The following is a 21,589-nucleotide window of genomic DNA, read 5'->3' as shown; positions in this document are numbered from 1 at the left end:
TCTACCTAAATATAGATTTCACTTTTAGTTGTACAAAAGATGCACAGACACATCAGGGAGAAGTAGAATCAGTGGGTATGAACTACAAGGAGACTTCAACTCTAAACAAAGTTTTTTTAACCATCAAAACTTCAGAGAATAGCATGGATTGTCTAGCACAGTAGGCAGTCTCCACTTCTTGACTGTTAAAAGGCTGCCCAATTAAGAGATGTTATTTGTATAAAGGATCCCGAGATTAGTCTTTTCAGCTCTACACTAATTCAAAAAAATCTATGTATCTGTTAGAACACTCCTGGAATCAAATTCAACTTAAGACTAGCCTACCCCTATTTCAAATGTTTACCTTGATTTTCATTTATATTTGCCCTAGAGTGGAAGGGACAACTAGAGATAAGGACTCATGAGAATGACTGTGGTTTACATCTGGCAGTTGTGTTGGGAATAGCTGTCTCAACATTTAGATAACATATTTGTTTTTTTTTTTTACTTGATGAGTATTTTATTTTGAATTCTTAAATACATTTCTTTTTTTTAATTTTTTTATTGGTTGTTCAAAACATTACAAAGCTTTTGACATATCATGTTTCATATATTAGATTCATATTTGAAGAGAAATTTTTAGATTGCAACCAATTTCTTTTTCTTTTCTTTTTGGATACTGGAGATTGAACTCAAGGGTGTTCTACTACTGATCTACATCCCCTTGCCTTTTAAAAAATTGTTTAAAAGTTCTGAGGCAGGGTCTCAAGTTGTTGAGGCTGACCTCAAATTTGTGATCCTTCTGCCTCAGCCTCTGGAATAACTGAGATATACACATGCACGATCATGCCTAGCATGTCTTTTTTTTTTTTTTTTTTAGGCATAGTGTTTTACTTTCAATTACTACAAAATTACTTTATGAGTCAAATGTGATAATACAATTTTCTTTATTAAAAATAATTTACAGCATCAGTAACATATACACAATTGTCATCAACTGAACTTTGCCTCCAATATATTTCTATACAATACTTAACATTATTGAACTTAAAACTGTTATACTGTTTTGTTGGCTTTTAAATAATAGACAATGATTTATAGATACATGAGATATATGGTTCCATAGCCACATATTGTGTGTAAAATTGATAGAAACATCAGCACTGTCCCCCTTTAGGGGGAAAAAAAATCAAAACAAAAAAACACTAAGAAAGCCAAAGTCCATCCCCTTCCCCCCGACTTTTTATACTCCAAATCAAACTAAGATAAGGCCAACAACATACAGTATCCTAGTATCTTTTCCTAAACCTAAAGGCAAAAAAAAAAAAAAAAAAGGTGTCCTTTAATTCAACCATAGAAAAATGGCAGTCAAATAATTTCTCCTCATCCTGTCACTCATTACTGTGAAGACAAAATGCATACAATGTTACCCATGACTCCAATTTAGCTTTAGCTTTATAGCGTTTAGTACAATTACCAGTGAAAATCCAAGTAACCTGGTGAAAGGGTTTCTGCTACCTCTCATTCAAGTGTCAGCATGAAGATAAAACAGGATATAACAACAACTGTCACCCTGGGAACTTTTTAAGTATAAATAACAATGCCAATTCAGTGGCTGGATGACACTTTCACTCATTTAATAGGACTAGCAAAACCCAAAGGTATGAAAATGGCGATAGTAGCATAAAGTTTTTAAAGATAAAAAAAAATGCTGCTGTTGGTTAATAACTTTTGAAATTATACTTAAGTTTACAATACTGATTTGCTTTCTTGTACGCCTATTACACTTCTTTTACACAATATTTTTTTGGTAACATGAAATTACTTATATAGTCAACAAAAGAGGTACATAAAATAATAAAAAACAATAGATGCCACATTTTTGCAGCATTTGGCTAATGGCAGAATTATAAGATATCCACGCTAGTATTTCTGACTCCTCCCCCACTTAAAACCATGCTTATCAAGCCCTATGGTTCACTGTATATAAGCAAGAGTTAAACTTGATCTTGTTCCTGAAATACAAGATATGTTTGTATCATTATTGGACTAGGTAGAATGGATATGCCAATGTTTTAATTAATAGCCAGCTAGCTTTATCATCAACTCTTGGATCAGCTGTTGTTGATGTACATAACTCTGCCCCTCGATGATACAGTATGCCTTAAAAATTTATATTTTCCCTCTCACACAATCTGGAATTACTAGTTCAAAGCATGTAACAGATATTTTAACATTCAACTTGTAAATTCTCCATTCTTAACTCATGTTTTTAGGTAAATCAAAAACACATGCACTGACATATATAGCATATATCAAGAACACAATATGACTTGAAAATACCAAGAAAAATGTTTATAAAAAATTAAATAAACAAGGGAAGTTGTTTTGTCAAAATCTAGCTCAACTTATTGACTAAATATATATCTGCAAAATATTTTCAAGACTGTATGATTGATTCTGTGCAAAGTTCTCAGTGGTCTTCACCTACTCGTTTGAGCATTATAGCTTAAAATCAGTAATGTTTTATTCTGTGCAACATAAGCTAATTCTGAAATGCAACTTAAGTAGGTCATATGAAGATCTTCATGTGAAAAAAAAATCATTACAATTAACTTTTTGCTGCTAAGCTTAATTTCTTAATTTAAAAAAAGGTGTAGGATTTTCTGAAAATAATTATCCAACCTTTTTAAAAAAGTTACCAAATAACCTTGTTGACAGAGTATTTGATGTGATATGGTAAACGTGCATACTGAGAATATTTAATACTCAGACAGCAACAACTTAAGTGTTTTATCCTCATGGTCCACTTTGGTTAAAACCAAACAAACCATAACAAAATTAATAGAATCATACATCCCAAGTAAATAATGATTTGAAATGACAGAAAGTCAACTTAAAAAATTACGAAGTATTAACATTTAAAAAATGCTTAGGGGTGAGCACCCATATAATTCAGGGTGGATAATTTAAAAGTCTAGAGGAAATCAAGCTAGAGTTTAATGATTCAATTTCTCTTTAGCATCCATAAAATGAATGTGGAATGTCAGTTGGTGATATCTACAGTAGGTAACAGAAGTAAGAGTATCACATAAGATGAGCAAAATGATCTCATCCAATTAATGTAATGTCATCTGAGGCTTGCCGGAGGGGCACAGTGGCAAATTACTGAAAAATTAAGGGCTGCATCAAGGCAATTCATATTTTCACTGTAAATACAGTGTGCCACATAATCATTTATATTCTGCAATGGTCCATCTTCAGATGTGGAGGAAACTTTGGCTGGACAGAATGATTTCATGTGGGGTGGATTCTATTCCTTGTTGTTAGACTGAGACAAAGGATAAACCTGGCTTATATTACAAAGTAGGAATGCCAATTGTGTCCAGCTCAATTCTGAAAAGGAATTACTACACTTAAAAAGTCCATTAATAAATCAGATTTCCAATATCCACTAATTTAGAGTCTACTTTGGTTTCTCTCATTTCAATCTGCTACTCTTAAACCAACAAACAGTAGTACAGTTTTATAGGTGCAAAACTAAACAAACAACTTCAGGAAATTACTCATATAAGAATCTTTTAACACAAGTTTAAATTCTGCCTTTATTTACAAAATGGTCTGAGATAAAATATTCGCACCCCCCCCAACCCATACTTACAGATCTCTTCCACAACACACTCCACACATTGATTTTAGCAATGTTAATAGCACCATTCGTATATTATTTAAAATCAAGAAGATTTCATTTCAGTCACTACGTTGATTCATAATCATTTACATCCATGGATGAAATAAGTGAGTATACTGGGACTATCTGCAGCTCCATGGCAAGGATTCCTGGGTCCAGCACAAAAGGTTTGCAGTTACCAGTTATCAAAGACATCCACGGTGAGTAGATACTATGAGAATTTTCGTGCCACAAAGTTTAATAATCCTCCATGTTTGTACAATGTTATTTCCACGTCATTTTCAAAGGAAGCAATCACGCTGAATACTTTTCCAGTACTTGTCTTTAAACAAAGAAAAACATCTAATGTGAGTGGTAAAATCTTCAAAGTGTTACTTAGTAGTAGTTAAGATCATTTGTCTTCAGGTTCAATGACTACGTGGCACATTTTGTCTGACTGTCCTGGTTCTAATTTCATAAATTCAGACTGCCTAAAACCCTTTTGTTGCTTGAAAAACACCTGACTATCTGACTACAGGCTTCACAGTTAAGTAGAAAAACAGGTATTTTCATTACTAATTCTAAATGACAAGTATCACACTACCGAGAACACTAAATCAAATGATTTAGGTTTTAACTTGTGAAAATTCCTACTCATTATCAATATTCATTTTACACCAAGTTATTCATTGCATGTAATGTCTACTACTCTGCCTTTTTCTCTTTAGAGATAAAATTCCATTCTAACCCTGAACTTCTGCCTTCATTTTGGGTTAAAGTTAGATCAAGAGAGAAAGCTGAAAAAATAGGAAGAAGTTGGCACATGTAACTGGAAGTCAAGATTTCCCTCCATGTCTTTTATCTAGACTAAGCACTCAGTTCCTTTCTACTTTTCTTCAGAGAACATAAACTGTATTTACCCATTTTAAGAATGTAGGAAACAGTCATCTTAAACTAGGACTTATGTACACTAACTGACAGTATGCTATTTATAACTCTTTCCATATTAAATTTACAACCATTTACTTGAGTATACTGTGCAATAATATATTTAAAAATTTTAGAAATACCTTTATGTTTAATGTAATTCCAGGAGATAGTTCTTCAGGAAATGTTAAAGAAAATGTTTCTCTGCCAGAGAGACCCAAGGAATCTGCATTTTCTCCTGGAAGGAACTGAAGTGGAGCTATGCCAATTCCAATCAAATGATCTTTGTGTATTTTTTCATAACTTTCAGCCAAAACAGCTTTCACACCCTGTAACAAATGTACATTGTTATTTCCTCCAATCATTTCTAAAAGGTGATTTATTGAGCATTTTAAAATAAAAATATCTACTTGGAACTTTTTGTAAATACTTTTAACCTAATACCCTATACTGAGGTCAATGTTGTTGTATCAAAGTTAATTGTTGGGCTGGGGATATAGCTCAGTTGGTAGAGTGCTTGCCTTGCATGCATAAGGCCCTGGGTTCTAATCCCCAGCACCAAAAAAAAGGAAAAGGTCAAAGTTAATTATAGCAGTTCCCTGTTAGCCAGGCACAGTGGCACATGCCTGTGACCCAGCAGCATGGGAGGCTGAGACAAGAGGATCACAAGTTCAAAGCCAGCTTCAGCTTCAGCGAGCCACTAAGCAACTCTTGTCTCAGGGCTGGGGATGTGGATAAATGGTTGAGTGCCTCTGAGTTCAATGGCTGGTACTTGCCCCCTACTTCCCTTTTTTAAAAGGTCCCTGTTGTTCTGCCTACCCCTGCCACTTCAGGGTTAAGCACTGACAGCCTACCATATAGGAAGAGCTCAGGGAGTTACTCACATAAGAATTTTTAATAAAAGTTCATATTTTGCCTTTATTTACAGAAGACAGGTGGCTATTCTGACATCATATAGACTCCTAAGGAGGATTTCTGTTTAAACATGATGGATCTAACATGTTCACTAACATTCTCTCTGGAAATGCCATTTAAATAATGATCTAAACTCATAGCAACAAAGGGAATGAGAAAATTCTATAAATATTTAGAAAACAGAAATAGATTTATCAGATAGTGTTGATACTGAAGCATGATGAAATTATAGAATGATTTCAATAAAGTCAGTCTGTAAACAGGGCTCAAGGAAATCTTGAGACTAGAGATATATGGAACTTTCAGAACATTGAGGTACAAAAAGCAGTACGATCCCTAGCTCAATCCCCAGTCTGATAAAAATAAAATGTTTAATCTTTGGAGAAAATGAATTAGGGAGGCTCTGTAATTTTTTTCCATTATTGTCTAAGGAGCCTCTTAAGATTTTCCCCCTTAATGACAACTTCCTCCATCTTTCCCCCATTCCTTTCAAAATCTTAATACCGCAAACATTCTGTGTATTTGTTTATGTACTATGTTTACCTGTACTTTACATAAAAACAGCTTTTTTTAATGTTTTTAACCACCTATGAAGCAATTTTCACCCCTTGGGAGGACTTACCCCTGCTAAGAACACGTCAGTAATAGGGGAAGGCTGGCCTGAGAAAGCCAGATGGAGATTAAGCTGATGTCTGCATTCTGAATTAAGTCTCTTTCCTTGAAGAAACTGAATGGCCTCAAACAGATAATGACATATAGGCTTCTGAATGATAAAGTTAGTTTATCATCCAATGTAAGACCTACTAATAGACAAAATCCAGATCATACCCAGTTTTTAAATGTCTATCTGAATGGAGAGCCAGAATCACCTACTACATCAGGGAAGCTTTCAACATAAAAAATAAGACAAAATTTTTTTTTAGAATAAAAGGAACCTACACCTGTAATACTTAAAGATAAGATAATCTGGTTTATTCCTACAATTCCTTAGAGTGTTTACATTTTAAGGAAGAGATTAAAGATTCAAAAAGAATGAAGTATGAATAATAGGCTATGAAGACTGCACTTTGGCCAGCTGTTTTACAATTACAGCTATAAAAAGAAGCACTTTCAAATATGAAATGGCAGCAAGCACACGTCACATAATGATTATCTCCAGCAAAGTGCTTACTTGCCCTGCAACAAAGAAGCCATCTAAAGAAAAATGTCTTCCAAGCAGATAGCCAGGCACCATCATCTCATATTTGAGGGGGAGGAGTGTGTGTGTGAGAGAGAGAGAATACGGTTTATACATGTATTCTCATGCATGGATGAGAGAGAGAGAAATTTGATCTACTACCTCTGAGTCTCTTAACCTTTGATAGAGCAAATCAGTGAAAATTAAATGAGAAGTAGGAAAGTACAAATATCAATAGGTATAAACAATTATTATATGGCCATAGTTTAAGACAGGATCTCCTTTCCCTCTGTCATACTGACTTTCTCACATAGGATGTAGGTTTAATAAAAATCAAAGTATTTAACACAACTAGATGAGTACAAAATATGATCTGAAATTACTGAAAAGAAACCCATCAACATGAAGTCACCCAAATAAGCTAAATAAACTCTGGCGGATGTTACTGACAAAGGGGAATATTAAAATTTATTTTAAGCTTATGAAAATAAATTTTAAAAATCAGTACCAGTAAATATGGTCCTTTGGCAGCCCAGTCTCTCGAATTTCCTGAACCATACTTCTTTCCTGCTAAAATAATCAGTGGGATACCTTCTTTCTGGTACAGCTCTGCAGCTTCAAATACATCTAGCTGTAGATTAAATAGACACAAACTCTTTAATACAAATTTTGATTTTGTGAGCAACTGCCTCAATACTTTGTATATATCCTTACCGTTTGTCCCGAAGGAAAATGAACTGTTTTGGGAGCTGGTTTTCCAATAAACTTATTAAAAAGCTTGATATTTGCAAAAGTGCCTCTTGTCATCACAGCATCATTACCTCTTCGGGCTCCGTAAGAATTGAATTCACGAGGGGTAAGGCTACGAAAAGATTATAAAAGTCAGTTTTTACTCCAATGGAAAATAACCAAGCATTACTGAAATGTAAAACTTAATTCAAAAAAAAATTTTTTAATTGTGGAAAAACTCAAGCAACTACAAAAATAGAGAAAACAGAACAGTGAAATATCTATGAGCCTAACACCAACCTATAATAAACAATTCATAGATTCCTTTTTCCTCTATAATCACACCTAGTAAATTAATTTTCAGCAAAACTCTATTATATTCTAACTGTATGTTCCAATGTTTCTCTAAAAAACATATGGCTTCTTTTAAAAAATGCTATCCTTGGGGCTGGGGTTGAGAAAGAAAGAGAGAAAAAGAGAGAGAGAGAAAGAGAGAGAGGAAAAAAAGAAAAAGAGAAAGAAGTTACGTCCATCTACACTTAAAAAAAATGCCATTCTTAAGCCTCATTAAAAAAAAAAAAAACCTCAAAATAATTTTTAAAAATATCAGACAGCCAGTCAATAGTCAAATGTCCTTGATTTTTCCCCAACTTTTTTTTTAAAAAACAGCACTGGGAATCAACCCAGGCTCTTATGCACGTGAGGCAAGTGCTTTACCACTGAGCCACAACCCAGCCCTCCATACTATTTTAAGTTGGTTTGTTCAAATCAGCATGTAAGTACAGCTTACAAACGTATTTATTTGATTTCAAGTCTGTTATAATCTATATGTTCCCTCCCTGCCAACTCCTTCCTTGTATTTTATCTAAAGAAACTAGATCATTTGCTATATAGTTTTCTGTATCTAGACTATGTTGACTGTAACCCAATGGTATCACATAACATGTTTTTCTGTCCTCTTATTTCTTATAAACCAGATGTCATCAGATCCAGTGACTCAATAAGATTTAGGCTTTTTAATTTTTGGAAACAATGCTTCATAGGTTATATGTACTTTGGTTGGGAGGCACACTATATCCAATTGTTGTCTTTTCCTGGAATGTTATCAGTAACTGATCATCATTGTATAGATTGACTAGAAAATGCAATGATACTAAATTCAATCATTCCTTCTTCATTTTTTAGCTGAAAACATTTATAAAGTCAAACTCCCTATTAGCAGAGAACACTTGTGCATGCCTGTAATCCCAGCAACTAGGGAGGTTGAGGCAGGAGGATCACAAGTTTGAAAAAGCCTCAGCAACTCAGCAAGACCCTGTTTCCAAAAAAAAAAAAAAAGGGGGGGGGAGAAAGAATAAAGGACTGGGATGTAGCTCAGTGTAAAGCACTCTTGAGCTCAATCTCCAGTACCAAAAAAAAGTAAAATTAAATTTTAAAAAATCAACAACCAAAAAACCCCCCACAATGGGGTGTTAGGGATGTTTACTTTTATCTATATAAATGACTTTTTTAAAAGATAAATAACTGGACAAAAGTACTTCAACAACAATTTTTATCTGCCTCTCATTTGGTTCAGGATGGGAGTGGTAGGGATTTGGGTGTCTTTTTAGAAAATTCTGATGATAACTACTAAATTAAATGTACTCAAGAATTCATAATACATTTTAAAAGTGTGAAACCAAGTTATTTTTTTTTCTTTTCTTTTGCAGTGCTGGAAGATTAAAGATTAACTAATTTGTAACCACTCTGTAATAAAAACAATGTATTATTATTATAGGTCAAACCAAGTTATATAGCCCTTATTTTTATCAGATATTTCAATTAAAAAAAAATACTTGAACAATTTGAATTGTTCAAGCATCATACAAGCATCCAAAAGCTAATCAGAAACCAGTACTACAAAGTTTACTTTTAGCAAAACTGTCCCTGATGGCAAAACAGTTGTATAATAGAGTAACTTACATCATTATCATATAGAAATGAAATAAAATCTTCTGGTTTTAGATCTGTATTTCCTGTATAAATGGCTTTTACATTCAAATGTATTGTTTCTATAAAATTTTAGGATCAAGAAGTTATCTTTTGGGGCTGGGGTTATGGCTCAGCAGAACACTCCTCTAGCGCGTGCAAGGCCCTGGGTTCAATCCTTAGCACTACATAAAAATAAATAAAATAAAGGTATTGTGTCCAACTACAACTAAAAATAAATAAATAAATAGATAAAGAAGTTGTCTTTTGATTTAATAACCATCAACCCTAGCCTCATGAATGTACATTTTATAGCTCATAAAACACACATTTATTGTACTGCAATAATGGGAAGCTGGTTAGAACCAAATGATTAGGCCTCAACTGGTAGGTTAAACGAAGCTTACACTTCAACAAAGTAGCTCTGAAAAAGAAATATCTTGTTTATCAGTTGTTTATTTAGACTGTATGGACCTAATTTAAAATAGCAATTTCAATTTCTAAAATTATAAGCAAAGACTGGTGTAAAGGTTTCCCCCAGTTCTTAAGTCACAGATACTAACAATTACCTAAGAAAATATTTACTTACTGGATAAAAGAACACAGCATAAGCCTCTTTATCAGTAAAAAGAAGGTAAACAAAAACACCCAAAACCATGTATACATACCCTCTATTTGTCAAATACTTAGCGGCAGCACTACTCCTAGCAATACTCCCAGCAGGTGATATATGATCTGTTGTAACAGCATCTCCCAAATATAATAAGACATGGGCATTTTCAATAGGCTGCAGTGCAACTGGTTCTTTGGTCTACAAGGTATAAAAGTTCAAAGCATTTAATATTTCACAAGGTTTTTAGTCTATAACAATCTTTAAAAAGATCAAACAAAAACAGTACTTACAAGTTTATCAAAAAATGAAGGACATCTGATATAGGTAGACTTTAAGTCCCATGGAAACAAAACTGAGTCTGGTGCTTCTAAAGAATTCCACCGCTTATTTCCTATCTGTGAATATAGTTTGGGTTGATTAACAAAACAAAGATAAAAGAAAGTGACTTAGGAAAATGTTCAAGGGATTAATGTAATACTTAGGTCAGTTGAAAAAGAGGGGGGAAAAAAAAGCCTTATCTATTTAGAAAGCTAACATAGTACATTCTATAAAATCATATGACATTTTTGACAGAATGAATAAAGACTGTCAAATTCCAACCCACCATGTTCTCCAGAATACATTAATAATTAAGTTTCAACTTAAACTGAAAAGACTTTATAGAGTCCCCCCAAAGCTTAAGAATTAATAAAGATCTACACATGTTGCAAAAGAGAGATTAAATGTGCTGTTAATCTATAGGAATGTTATCACAAAGAAAAACTTCCACATTTTTAGAATATATTTGTCCCCTATCACTGCCTACTGGTCTTGCCTTTAAACTATATCCAAAATCTCACCATTTCTCTTACCACTTCCACTGCTACCTCAAAGATCCATTCCATCAACACTTTTTATACCTTGTACTACCTTCATCTGGTCTTTCTGATTCTATCCTCCTTACCCAACTCTCCCCACAAAATATTTTCACTATGAGGGCTGGGGATGTGGCTCAAGCGGTAGCGCGCTCGCCTGGCATGCGTGCAGCCTGGGTTCGATCCTCAGCACCACATACAGAAATATTTTCACTATGATATCAAAGTGATCCTCTGTTCAAAACCTCCCCCATTGCTCTCCTTCTTAGGGTCAAAGGCTCTTCTTCTAATGACCTAAAATTCCTTAGGTGATCTGGAGCTTCATCTTCCCACTGACATCATATCCTATACCATCCTTCCTGTTCTTTATGCCCTAGTCACACTGTACTCACCACAGTTCCCTTTGTAAGGCTTTTACACTTTTCCTCTACCTGAAAAGTCTTTATCTTTGTTCAGTTATGAGGCAGATTCATTTTCTTTCTTCAAAGCTTTGCTTAAATGTTAGCTTTTCAGTCATCCTCCTATATAACACTGCATTCTATTTCCCAAATTTAAAGAACTGATTCTCTTTGATGTTTTTCTAATAGATCTTATTTTTAACACAATGTACAATTTACCTAATTATTTTCTTTACAGTTTACTGTCTGCCTCATGAGAATTTTGCTTTGTTCACTATGTATTCCAACCACCTAGAAGAGTACCTGACACATAGTAAGGCCCCAACAAATATTTGCTGACTGTTTGTTTCTGCCTTCATTCATATTGTTTATAAATTTTTGTGTATCTGAATTTGCTTACAGGTGATAAAAGCATCTCTGAAAAGGCACTTTAAAAAGACATCACTGGGGCTGGGGATGTGGCTCAAGCGGTAGCGTGTTCGCCTGGCATGCGTGCGGCCTAGGTTCAATCCTCAGCACCACATACAAAAACAAAGATGTTGTGTCCGCCGATAACTAAAAAAAAATAAATATTAAAATTCTCTCTCTCCCCCCTTCTCTCACTAAAAAAACAAAACAAAACAAAACAAAACAAAAAAAACATCACTGGTGTTCTAGAAAGGTAAAGTAAATGGCTAAGGAATTGGTGAAAGCAAGATTTGCTCTTACTTCTTTTGATTTCTGAGCCATCTGAATGGGAGTGACAAACAAGGGCAGTTTCTATGAAGTGTGCCCACATTCAGGATACCAAATGTTAAGTGGCCACCACATATTTCTAATAAGTAAATAAAATCGATTCTATCCCAGGCACTGTCTTTGTAATTAATAATTCCAGATAGAAAGTGGCTATATAACTCATTAAAAACTGTGTACTCCAAATAACATAATTATTACAATTATTTTTTTTTTTGTGTGTGTGTGTGTGTGTGTGTGTGTGTGTGTGTGTGTGTGTGTGTGTGCACACGCCAGGAATTGAACCCAGAGGCAAAAACCAACGAGCCACATCCCCAGCATTTTTATGTTTCATTTAGAAACAGAGTCGTCTCACTAAGTTGCTTAGAGCCTCACTAAATTTCTAAAGCTGGCTTTGAACTTGCGATCCTCCTGCCTCAGTCTCCTGAGCTGCTGGGATTACAGACACTTGTGCCACCATATCTGGCTAATTTAAATTTTTATTCTAGCCAGAAAGTAAGATTCATGAAATAAAAGGACACTGTGACTTTATCAAACTATTTCAGAAACAAACAAGACTCTTACCTCTATCTTCTCTTTTAGTGCTTTAAACATGGATAATATAACATGTTCTTCCTCCACCTGATGAACTTCTTCTCGACTAGGCCAGATGTCATGTAGATAAATGTTCTTGCCAGTAGGGTCGGTACCTGGTTAAAAAATTTTAACATGTTTCTTCTTTAAAAACAAACAAACAACAACAACTACCTTAAATGTTCATGTCTTTTCAAAGACATTATCACAGAAACTAAGGAAATAACGACAACAACAACTTTAAATGTTCATGTCTTTTTCAAAGTCATTATCACAGAAACTAAGGAAATAACTCAGCAACAGGGTGCTTCAGTCTTAAGCAGCTGAAAGGACTAATGACTTGTATATTTTACATTTCTTCACATGAACACAGAAATTATTAACTATATGTTTTAAGTCTTTATGAAATCAAAGAATGGAGGTACACTAAACATTTCAAAAATATCTTCTAGGGGGAAAACACACACACACACACACACACACTCAGAAAGGAAAACATACCTAAAGGCTCTGTTTGGAAATCTATATTCACTGTGCCAGCTATGGCATAAGCCACCACCAAGGGTGGAGAGGCAAGATAATTGGCACGAACACAATCACAAAGTCGACCTTCAAAATTTTTGTTTCCAGATAAAACTCCACAGGTAACCAGATCTCCCTGGGGGGAGGGGGGATTGCACAAATGAATACATTCAAGAGCTAATACAAACTTGGATAATCATATAAGCAATCTCTAATATTACAGACTGAGCAAGAAAATAAAAAACATCACAAATTTTATAAATCCTGCAAATAAACTAATTCTTTATAGGAACTATTTTAAAAACCTAGAAACAGTTCTTTGAACTGTTTTAAATTCACAGGTTACTCTTCCCAAAAGGTTACAGAAATATAATAATATATATTTTCTATAATAACAAAATAATTTTTTAAAAAACCCACTAAGATATCTTGCCAATACACATATATTACCTGTTTTACTGCATTTAAAACCACTTCTGATAATGGTGCTGTATTTCCCACACATGTTGAACAACCATAGCCAACTATTTCAAATCTGCATTTTAAAAAAATGAAACATGAGTAGATAGCATATCACATTTGCAAAGAAAGGACAAGTCTTATCTTTCATTTCCATTACTATTTTTTAAATCTTTTTAAGTTGTCGATAGAACTTTATTTAATTAATTTATTTAAATGTGGTGCTGAGAAGCAAATCCAGTACACCTCACACATGTTAGGCAGGTGCTCCACCACTGAGCTATAGTCCCAGTTCCTCATTTCCATTATTGCAATAAGATTATTCAAAATGATATTCATGACACACAGATTAAACTTCATCAATATATTAATTTCACAACATTTGAGCAATCAAGTTTAATTCTCATGTTTATCTGTAGTGAATGCAAACTTTTGAAGGACCCTGATACTTTGGGCATTCCCTATCAGGTCAACAGAATCTATCACGCTACATGAAAAAATTTCTCAAATACCACTTGGTATAATATAACCTTTTAAAATATTTGTTTTGTACTTACATCCAACATGTTTGCTTAAACTGTATCAAGACAATCTGGCTACAGCAATTTCACCAAAGACCCTCCCTCCCCCTGAGAAATAAAATAAGGCACTCTGTTATGAATAAATCTTTTAATTCTTAACCAAGTAAGCTAGAGAAGGGTACCTGTCAATAATTCCAAGGTGATATAGCTAAAAGATTATGAGCATAATACTTGTAAGTTACTTGTAAATTAAAATAATACTTGTAAATTACAAAAACATCTAAAATTTATCAGGCTTTCAAAGGAACTGATAATTTATATAAGATAGTATGTTTCAAAATATACAGAAAACACAACTAGCATCAATTAGTTTTTTGATAAAAAATGTAAATGTTTATTTTAACCAAATTTCAGGGACAATTCAATCTATGTTCTATAGACCAAATAACCTTACAAAACCTCATTTATTTACTGATTAATAAACACAATCTCTAAGATTTTATTCAACTGTATACAAATCATGGAAATTACATAGTACTATATATACTGTCACTATTAACCTGGTTTTTATTTGTCTTTTCTTTCCAACTAAGTATCCTGAAGCTTAGTGATTACATGTTCTTCTTCTAAATAGCCAGCACAGTTCACTGCTCATCAGAAATGTCCTGTTTGCTGAGTTTCAAGGCATCAGAGATTGTGTAGTTATGGCAAAGTAACAAGTAGAACTATAGCATATTTTTTTCTTTCTCTTTGTATATGAAAAGCCCTAATAAGCAGCTTCAATACCTATTAAACACCAATGTCAATATAAAACTGTCACTTACCCAAGCTTACTAAGATATGGTAATACTCCACTTGAACTGAGGTAATGTGTAACCATCCCACTGCCTGGAGATAAACTTGTTCTAATATAAGGTTTAACACAGAGACCAGCTTCAACAGCCTTTTTAGCCAAAAGACCTGCAAAGTGAACAAACAATGATGTATTTATTAATGGGAGCGTTTTCTCTTTTGTTTTAGAGTAGGAAGCAAGAAAGAATTTAATTAGCGGATTAGACTCAAATTCTATTTGGAGTAAAAACCCATACAAATTCATATTTATTGTCACTACTTTGTTCATTTTATTCTACTGACTTGCTCATTTAAAACAAATGATAAGTTATAATAGATATACTAGCTGTTATATTGTAAATTATTAAGCTATGGGTTGACACCACAGTATCATGCACACAGACAAAAAATAAAAAGATATACACATATAAGAGGTATGAGTAAATAAAACCTTTTGTTGTTTTAACAAGTGGGGATTAAATCTGGGGACACTTTATTACTAAGCTATGTCCCCAGCTTTTTAAAAAATTATTAATTTCGAGATAGGGTCTTGCTAAGTTGTTGAGGCTGGCTTCAATCATGCAATCCTCTTGCCACCTCCTGAACTGCTGGGATTACAGGCATGTGCTACTGCCTCCACCTAAAATGAACCCTTTTTTGTTATTGCTTTTTGTTTTTAGTATTGGAGACTGAACCCAGGAATGTTTTACACTAAGCTACATCCCCAACCCTTTTTATTTTTTATTGTGAGACAAGGTCTTACTAAGTTGCTGAGGGTCTCACTACGTTGCTGAGAATGGCCTTGAACTTGGATTCTTCTGCCTCAGCCTTCCAAATTGCAGGCATTAGTTTTGTGCCACCATACCCAGCTAAATGAGCCATGTTTAAATACTGTCATCATAATAAATTCAGGGTAATTTAATATTTACTCTACATGGTTTTATACAACTAAAGAACTGTTCTAATGAACAGTTGATTTCATTTACAATCAAAATTGTAAACAAATTTACAAACAAATGAAATCATTTACAAACAAATTGATTTCATTTACAATCCTTGTCAATAATCTTTTACTTCCTTTATAACTCTCAATGGAATCCTCCTTACTGGGATAATAAAATTCTTGTAGAAAACCAAGAAACACCAATTATACTTCTAAATTAACTGAAGAAACAGACCTATGGCTACAAGTAATAGATATGTAAGTTACAATTTTTAAAAAATTACCTTTCTGTAATAAAATAAAATTAACAGTATAAATCAAACTCAGGCTCCTTAGGACCTAATTAAGATCTGAGAAACTCTCAATATCAAATAGAGACTGATATCCATGACTACAACAGAAAAGCAAAAAACAATTTTAGGACAAGAAAACATGGTTATAAACCACAACCTACCTGCAGCAAGCATGACAGATGGATTGCAATTATTGGTACAACTGATTACTGCAGCAATAACCACTGATCCATGAGACAGCTTATATTCACTTCCTTCATAATGAATAGAGATGGTATCATTTTGTTTTTCAGCTGCAATTTGGAAGCCTTTAAATCCAACCTATATGGATTTGCACATAAATATAAGCTAAACATAATGAATTTGTATAGAAAAAAAAGATTGGCAGAAAGTACAGACACTTGACATCTGATGATTTAACATTCAAAGTTCTATTTATAACTGACACTGAGAGTCCATAACATTCAGTAGTTATAATTCAGCTGAAGTGTGATTTGAATAATCATGATACAAATTTGGTGGTTTTTATAAGCAAAAACTGAGCTTGGATTGTAGCTCAGTGGTAGAGCACTTGTGTAGCATGTGTGAGGCACTGGATGTGACTCAGCACTGCATATAAATAAACAAATTAAATAAAAAGGCTCAAGGAACTAAAGAAATTTTAAAAAATTAAATAAAAAATAAAAAAACTTATCTACTAAACGAATCCATCCAACTACCCAGAACCCAGATATTTTCTTTTTTTTTTTAAACTGGGGATTGAGCCCAGGGGCATTTAACCACTGAGCCACATCCCCAGTCCTTTTTTTTATATTTTATTTAGAGACTGGGTCTCAATAAGTTGCTTAGGGCTTGCTAAATTGCTGAGGCTGGCTTTGAACTTGTGATCCTCCTACCTCAGCCTCCCTAGCCGCTGGGATTACAGGCATCCACCACCACACCAGCCAAAATCCAGATCTTAATTGGCTTTGTTTTTGTCTATTCATTCTTTCTTACAGTAATTCTCAAGAAATGGTACAAATTCTTTCTATTCTGAAGATCTGCTCTAAAATGACCCTGTGTATGAGTGCAAGAGATGAAACAAGATTGGCTATGAGCCAGTAATTATTGAAGGTGGGTGACACATACACAATAACTCATTACACTATTTTATTTCGGTATAAGTTTAACATTTTCCAAATAAAAAGTGAAGAAATCATAAAGAGAAAGGCTCTAAAGCTGTCCACAGTGCTCCATACCTGTAATCCCAGCTATTTGGTAGGATGGGGTAGGAGGATTCCAAGTTTGAGGCCAGTTTTAGCAACTGAGACCCTGTCTTAATATAAAATATAAAAAGACTAGGGGATGTAGCTCAGTGGCAGACCATCCTAGGTTTGATCCCCAGTACCATAAAAAGGAAAGAAGGAAAAAAAAAAGAGTCTCTGAAAAGAAAACCAACTCATAGTTCTTGTAATAGAACAGAGAAAACCAGACTAACACCATGGTTCTCAGAAAATACAACCCCCCCACCCCGCAAAAGCCAAAGGAATCAATTGTTATTCAGTTATATTTTATCAGATTTTATGTGAGTAATGTCCCAGTAGAGTGATGTTATCCTAGTCTGGGAAGTCACAAAATTCTTGAACAGTACAATTTAATAAACTTTCTCTGATGATGTACATATTCAGTATCTGTGCAGTTCAAGCCAAGAGCCACAGCCACATGCAGCTATTTAGCACTTGAAATGAGACTATTATGATTAACTTAAAATTTAATTTAAATAGACAGCCTCTGATCCTCACAGTGGAACCAGGAATAAGCTCACAAAATAACTGACCTGCACAATGGACAGAAAGAAAAATAGAGTGCTGCTGATATGGGCTATAATATATATATAACAAATATAGCAGAAGAGTGATTTTACGGATCAATCCCATAAACTTGTTGGTTCTTCACTGCTTAGCATAAAGCATGTTGATGGATATAACAACAATTAAGTAACTTACCTTTTCATTTAAGCAAGCTTGAAAATCACTTTTCATGTCTGTCACAGCAACTCTATCCTGAGGTCTTTTTGGACCACTGACAGATGGAACTATTGAATTCAGATTAATCTGGATCACCTTGGAAAACAAAAGAGGAAGAGAAGAAATTAAGAAATCCTAAGTACAGATTCCAATTCAAGCATTACTTTCTGTTGAGAGCCACAGCCGAAGGGGCCCCAGCAAACTTCCAGCTGCCAGCTGATGATTGGCTCACAGGGGCCCCAGCAAACTTCTAGCTGCCAACTGATTGGCTCCTCTACGGTGATGCTCACTGGGCTGTTTCCCTGCCCTTTCAGACCACAGAGCTGCTCATTGGGGGACTTTTTTTGGCTCTGCCCACTTGACCCAGCCAATCAGCCTCAAGAGCAGGAGTAGTGGGGGAGGTGGAGAGGCTTGTGAGAAGCCAGTGGTGGCAGTTGCGCTCTGAGGATTTTCCTGAGGAGCTGTGTGGTTTGATGTGTGTGTTCTAAAAATAAAGTCGTTTCTTTTGACAAGTGGCTCCTGAATTGTGCCGCTGCGGCAACTTTCTGAAGCAGAATGAGTACATTCACATTCATTTATCATTTAACATAATTTGCTTTAATGGTGAAACACTCTCCTAGAAATAAAGACTTTAAGAAAAACATTTTTAAATTTATGAAACATAACTTGATAAGATTAAGCAGATCAGTTCAAATCAAACTCCCACAACATCAAATTATGTAACCTACATGAAATCTGGGGTCTCCTAATGTTTTCTCTCCTCAAACATAGACACTGTTGTAACATATGCCTGATGATAAAGTAGACGCCCATGCCAGCTATCCCATACTGCCTCAGAACTCTAAATTCACACACTTGGTTTGTTCTGAGATCATGGAGGTAGGTAATGCTTATTAACACATTTCTCCTCTATCAGCTTCCATGAGGTAAAATTTGTCAATAAAGGGTGCTGTAGGAATACACAGCAGAGAAGAGGGTTTTCTCCACCTGGTTTCAAAGGGTCTTTTATTCTTTGGTTAAAAAATCATTATTGGGGTTAGGTGTGGTAGTGCACACCTATAAACTCAGCAACTCAGGAGGCTGTGGCAGGAGGTTTACAAGTTTGAGGCCAGCCTCAGCAACTTAATGAGGCCTTATCTCAAAATAAAAAATAAAAGAGCTAGAACTATAGGTCAGTGGTAAAATTCCCTGGGTTAAATACCTAATATCAGTGTATAAGGCAAGTACTCTACCACTGAGCCACAGCAACAGCCCCTGGTCAGTTTTTTTAATTGCCATATTTTTTTCCATTTTATTCTACCGTCCCAAGTTTTCCATTTAATTTTTCTTATTCTTTCCATTTTTTTTTTAATGTGGACAAAACATTAGATTCAACATAGGTAAAAAAAAAAAACAGAAAATAATCAGAGAAGTTAACACAAATTCAATTCCAATGTATTCTACATTAGCCTTCAAGAAAATTTACTAGCCCAGTGTGGTGGCACACGCCTGTAATCTCATCGGCTTGGGAGGCTGAGGAAGGAGGATCATGAGTTCAAAGCCAGCCTCAGCAATGGTGAGTTGCTTAGTAACTCAGTAAGACCCTGTCTCTAAATAAAAATTTTTAAAAAGAGCCAGGGATATGGCTTAGTGGTTGAGTTCCTCTGAATTCAATCCCAGCACCCTGTCCCTTCACCCCACAAAAGAATATTTACTATGCCAAGCACTATTCTAGAAGCCGAGAAAACAATACCAAAGTTCTTGTCCTTGTGGAGCTTATTTATTTGTATTCTAATGGAAATCCCTACAAAGAAGTATATGTATTAAGAGTTCATATTGGGTGGGGACATGCTAAGATAAATAAAGCTAAGAAAATGGATTTTCCTGTTTAAAAAAATAAATAAAAGCTTAACAGTCAACAAAATGCTTGATAACACCAACTCTTTAGAGATCCTCAATACACTCTATTTTTATTTTGAGTTACTAGATTGAGCCTAGGACCTCACTTATGCTAGGCATAAGTGAGCTACCACTGAGCTACAATCCCAGTCTCCTTAATTCACTCTTTAGAAATAAATTTTAATAAGTTTTATTTCTGAATATGAATTCTATGTATTTAAACAGATGATACTTGCTTAGATTGTAAACAGCTTTAAAACTAACATTTAGGACCATATAACAATGTTCCTCTATAACAAAGGAATAGTCAATCATAAACCAGCAATAGAAAATCTACGGAAAATTATTAAAATTCTATGAGCTAGACATCATATTTTAGAGATTAGGTAACAGAGACAAAAAGGCTAAATAAATTGTCCATGGTTGTTCAGCTAATAAGTTTAAGAGCTAGGACCTGAACCCAAGTGGCCACGTACCACAATTTATGCTTCTAATAATGACTGGGTGAGTTATCTGCATATACCTGGGAATATTCAGGTTCTGAAGAATTCTGGTCATTTTGAAACAACTTCACAGCTTTAAGGTACGTCTCCATTGACTTGAGTTTGGCTTTGTCAAAACCTAAAAGGAAGAAACAAGAACAAAATCTAGTAAGGAAATCAAATCCTAAAGAGTAAGGATGTGAAATTCCAATGGCAAGCAAGAAACACAGTGTAATACTTCTCTTGTTCTTACCTCTGAGAAGCCACATTTGAGAAAGCCCAGATTATATGAAGATACCACAGAGGCACATATAGGCACATCTGAAAGCTCTAGCTTAGTCCCCAGCACACAACCATTCATTGTTAGATGTGTGAGAAAACAGGCCTTCAGGACTCTAGGCCCTAGCTTTCAAATCTCATAGTTCAAGCCCCAGATATGAAGCAGAGAAAAGCTCTCTCACTATGCCCTGTCTGAATGACTGATCTACTGAAACTATAAGGCAATAAATGATTATTGTTAGTTTAAGCAACTGAATTTTAGGGCAATTTGCTATACACAACAAAATGACTAACATCTTAATTCAGATTAATATAAAGTAATGAGGCACCTCTAATCATTTCTCTTTTGAAGTTCTTCTACCAACCAAATTCCAGATATGAGAAAGTTTTGCATTTTACAGGGAACATTCCTGCTAAGATATCATATGCTTTGTCATTCACTTTGCCATTTGATTCACTCACATATAATAATGTGCCCTCAAACTCAAGAATATAGTATATATCCCCCTCTAATCAAACATATCTTCGATTAAAGATAAGTAGCTCAGCAATAATTTCCGCATAAAAGAAAAAATAAGAAGAGATCTACTTTTTAAAGAATAGAAGCCTTATGAAATATCAATATATTCTGGTTGTGAATAGTCAAGAGATTTGGAACCTGTAACCCTATGTATTGCTTTTGGCAAAACTGGTGCTTCCTATTCTCTGGAAAGAACTCTGCCCCAAATGCTTGGCTGGTGGCTCTTCTACTCTGCCTACAGAATGAAATATCTGTGAATATGCTCAAGCCTGGCTTCCATTGAAGTGAAATCTCTGATCCCTGTGGAATCCATTATCATG

At 34.6% G+C, this 21,589-nt stretch overlaps 1 protein-coding gene across 1 annotated transcript in view; it reads right to left on the bottom strand.

The window, feature by feature from the left end:
- Positions 1-909: 909 nt before the first annotated feature.
- Positions 910-21,589, bottom strand: part of Ireb2 (iron responsive element binding protein 2) — a 54,343-nt gene continuing 33,663 nt past the window's right edge. Inside the window, exons 12-24 of the mRNA XM_005316852.4 lie at positions 20,512-20,609; positions 18,090-18,206; positions 16,266-16,425; positions 14,862-14,997; positions 13,508-13,592; positions 13,037-13,193; positions 12,527-12,651; positions 10,269-10,373; positions 10,034-10,176; positions 7,383-7,530; positions 7,177-7,299; positions 4,720-4,905; positions 910-3,992 (exon numbers count right to left, since the gene is read on the bottom strand). Of these exons, the coding sequence (XP_005316909.1) occupies positions 3,882-3,992; positions 4,720-4,905; positions 7,177-7,299; positions 7,383-7,530; positions 10,034-10,176; positions 10,269-10,373; positions 12,527-12,651; positions 13,037-13,193; positions 13,508-13,592; positions 14,862-14,997; positions 16,266-16,425; positions 18,090-18,206; positions 20,512-20,609 (1,694 nt within the window). The 3' untranslated portion in view covers positions 910-3,881. The remainder of the gene's footprint in view (positions 3,993-4,719; positions 4,906-7,176; positions 7,300-7,382; positions 7,531-10,033; positions 10,177-10,268; positions 10,374-12,526; positions 12,652-13,036; positions 13,194-13,507; positions 13,593-14,861; positions 14,998-16,265; positions 16,426-18,089; positions 18,207-20,511; positions 20,610-21,589) is intronic.

This window comes from Ictidomys tridecemlineatus, chromosome 5 (genome assembly GCF_052094955.1).
Source record: "Ictidomys tridecemlineatus isolate mIctTri1 chromosome 5, mIctTri1.hap1, whole genome shotgun sequence".
NCBI classification, from domain to species: Eukaryota; Metazoa; Chordata; class Mammalia; order Rodentia; family Sciuridae; genus Ictidomys; species Ictidomys tridecemlineatus.
Note: the sequence above shows the minus strand (reverse complement) of the source record. Positions and strands in the feature narration are given on the sequence as shown.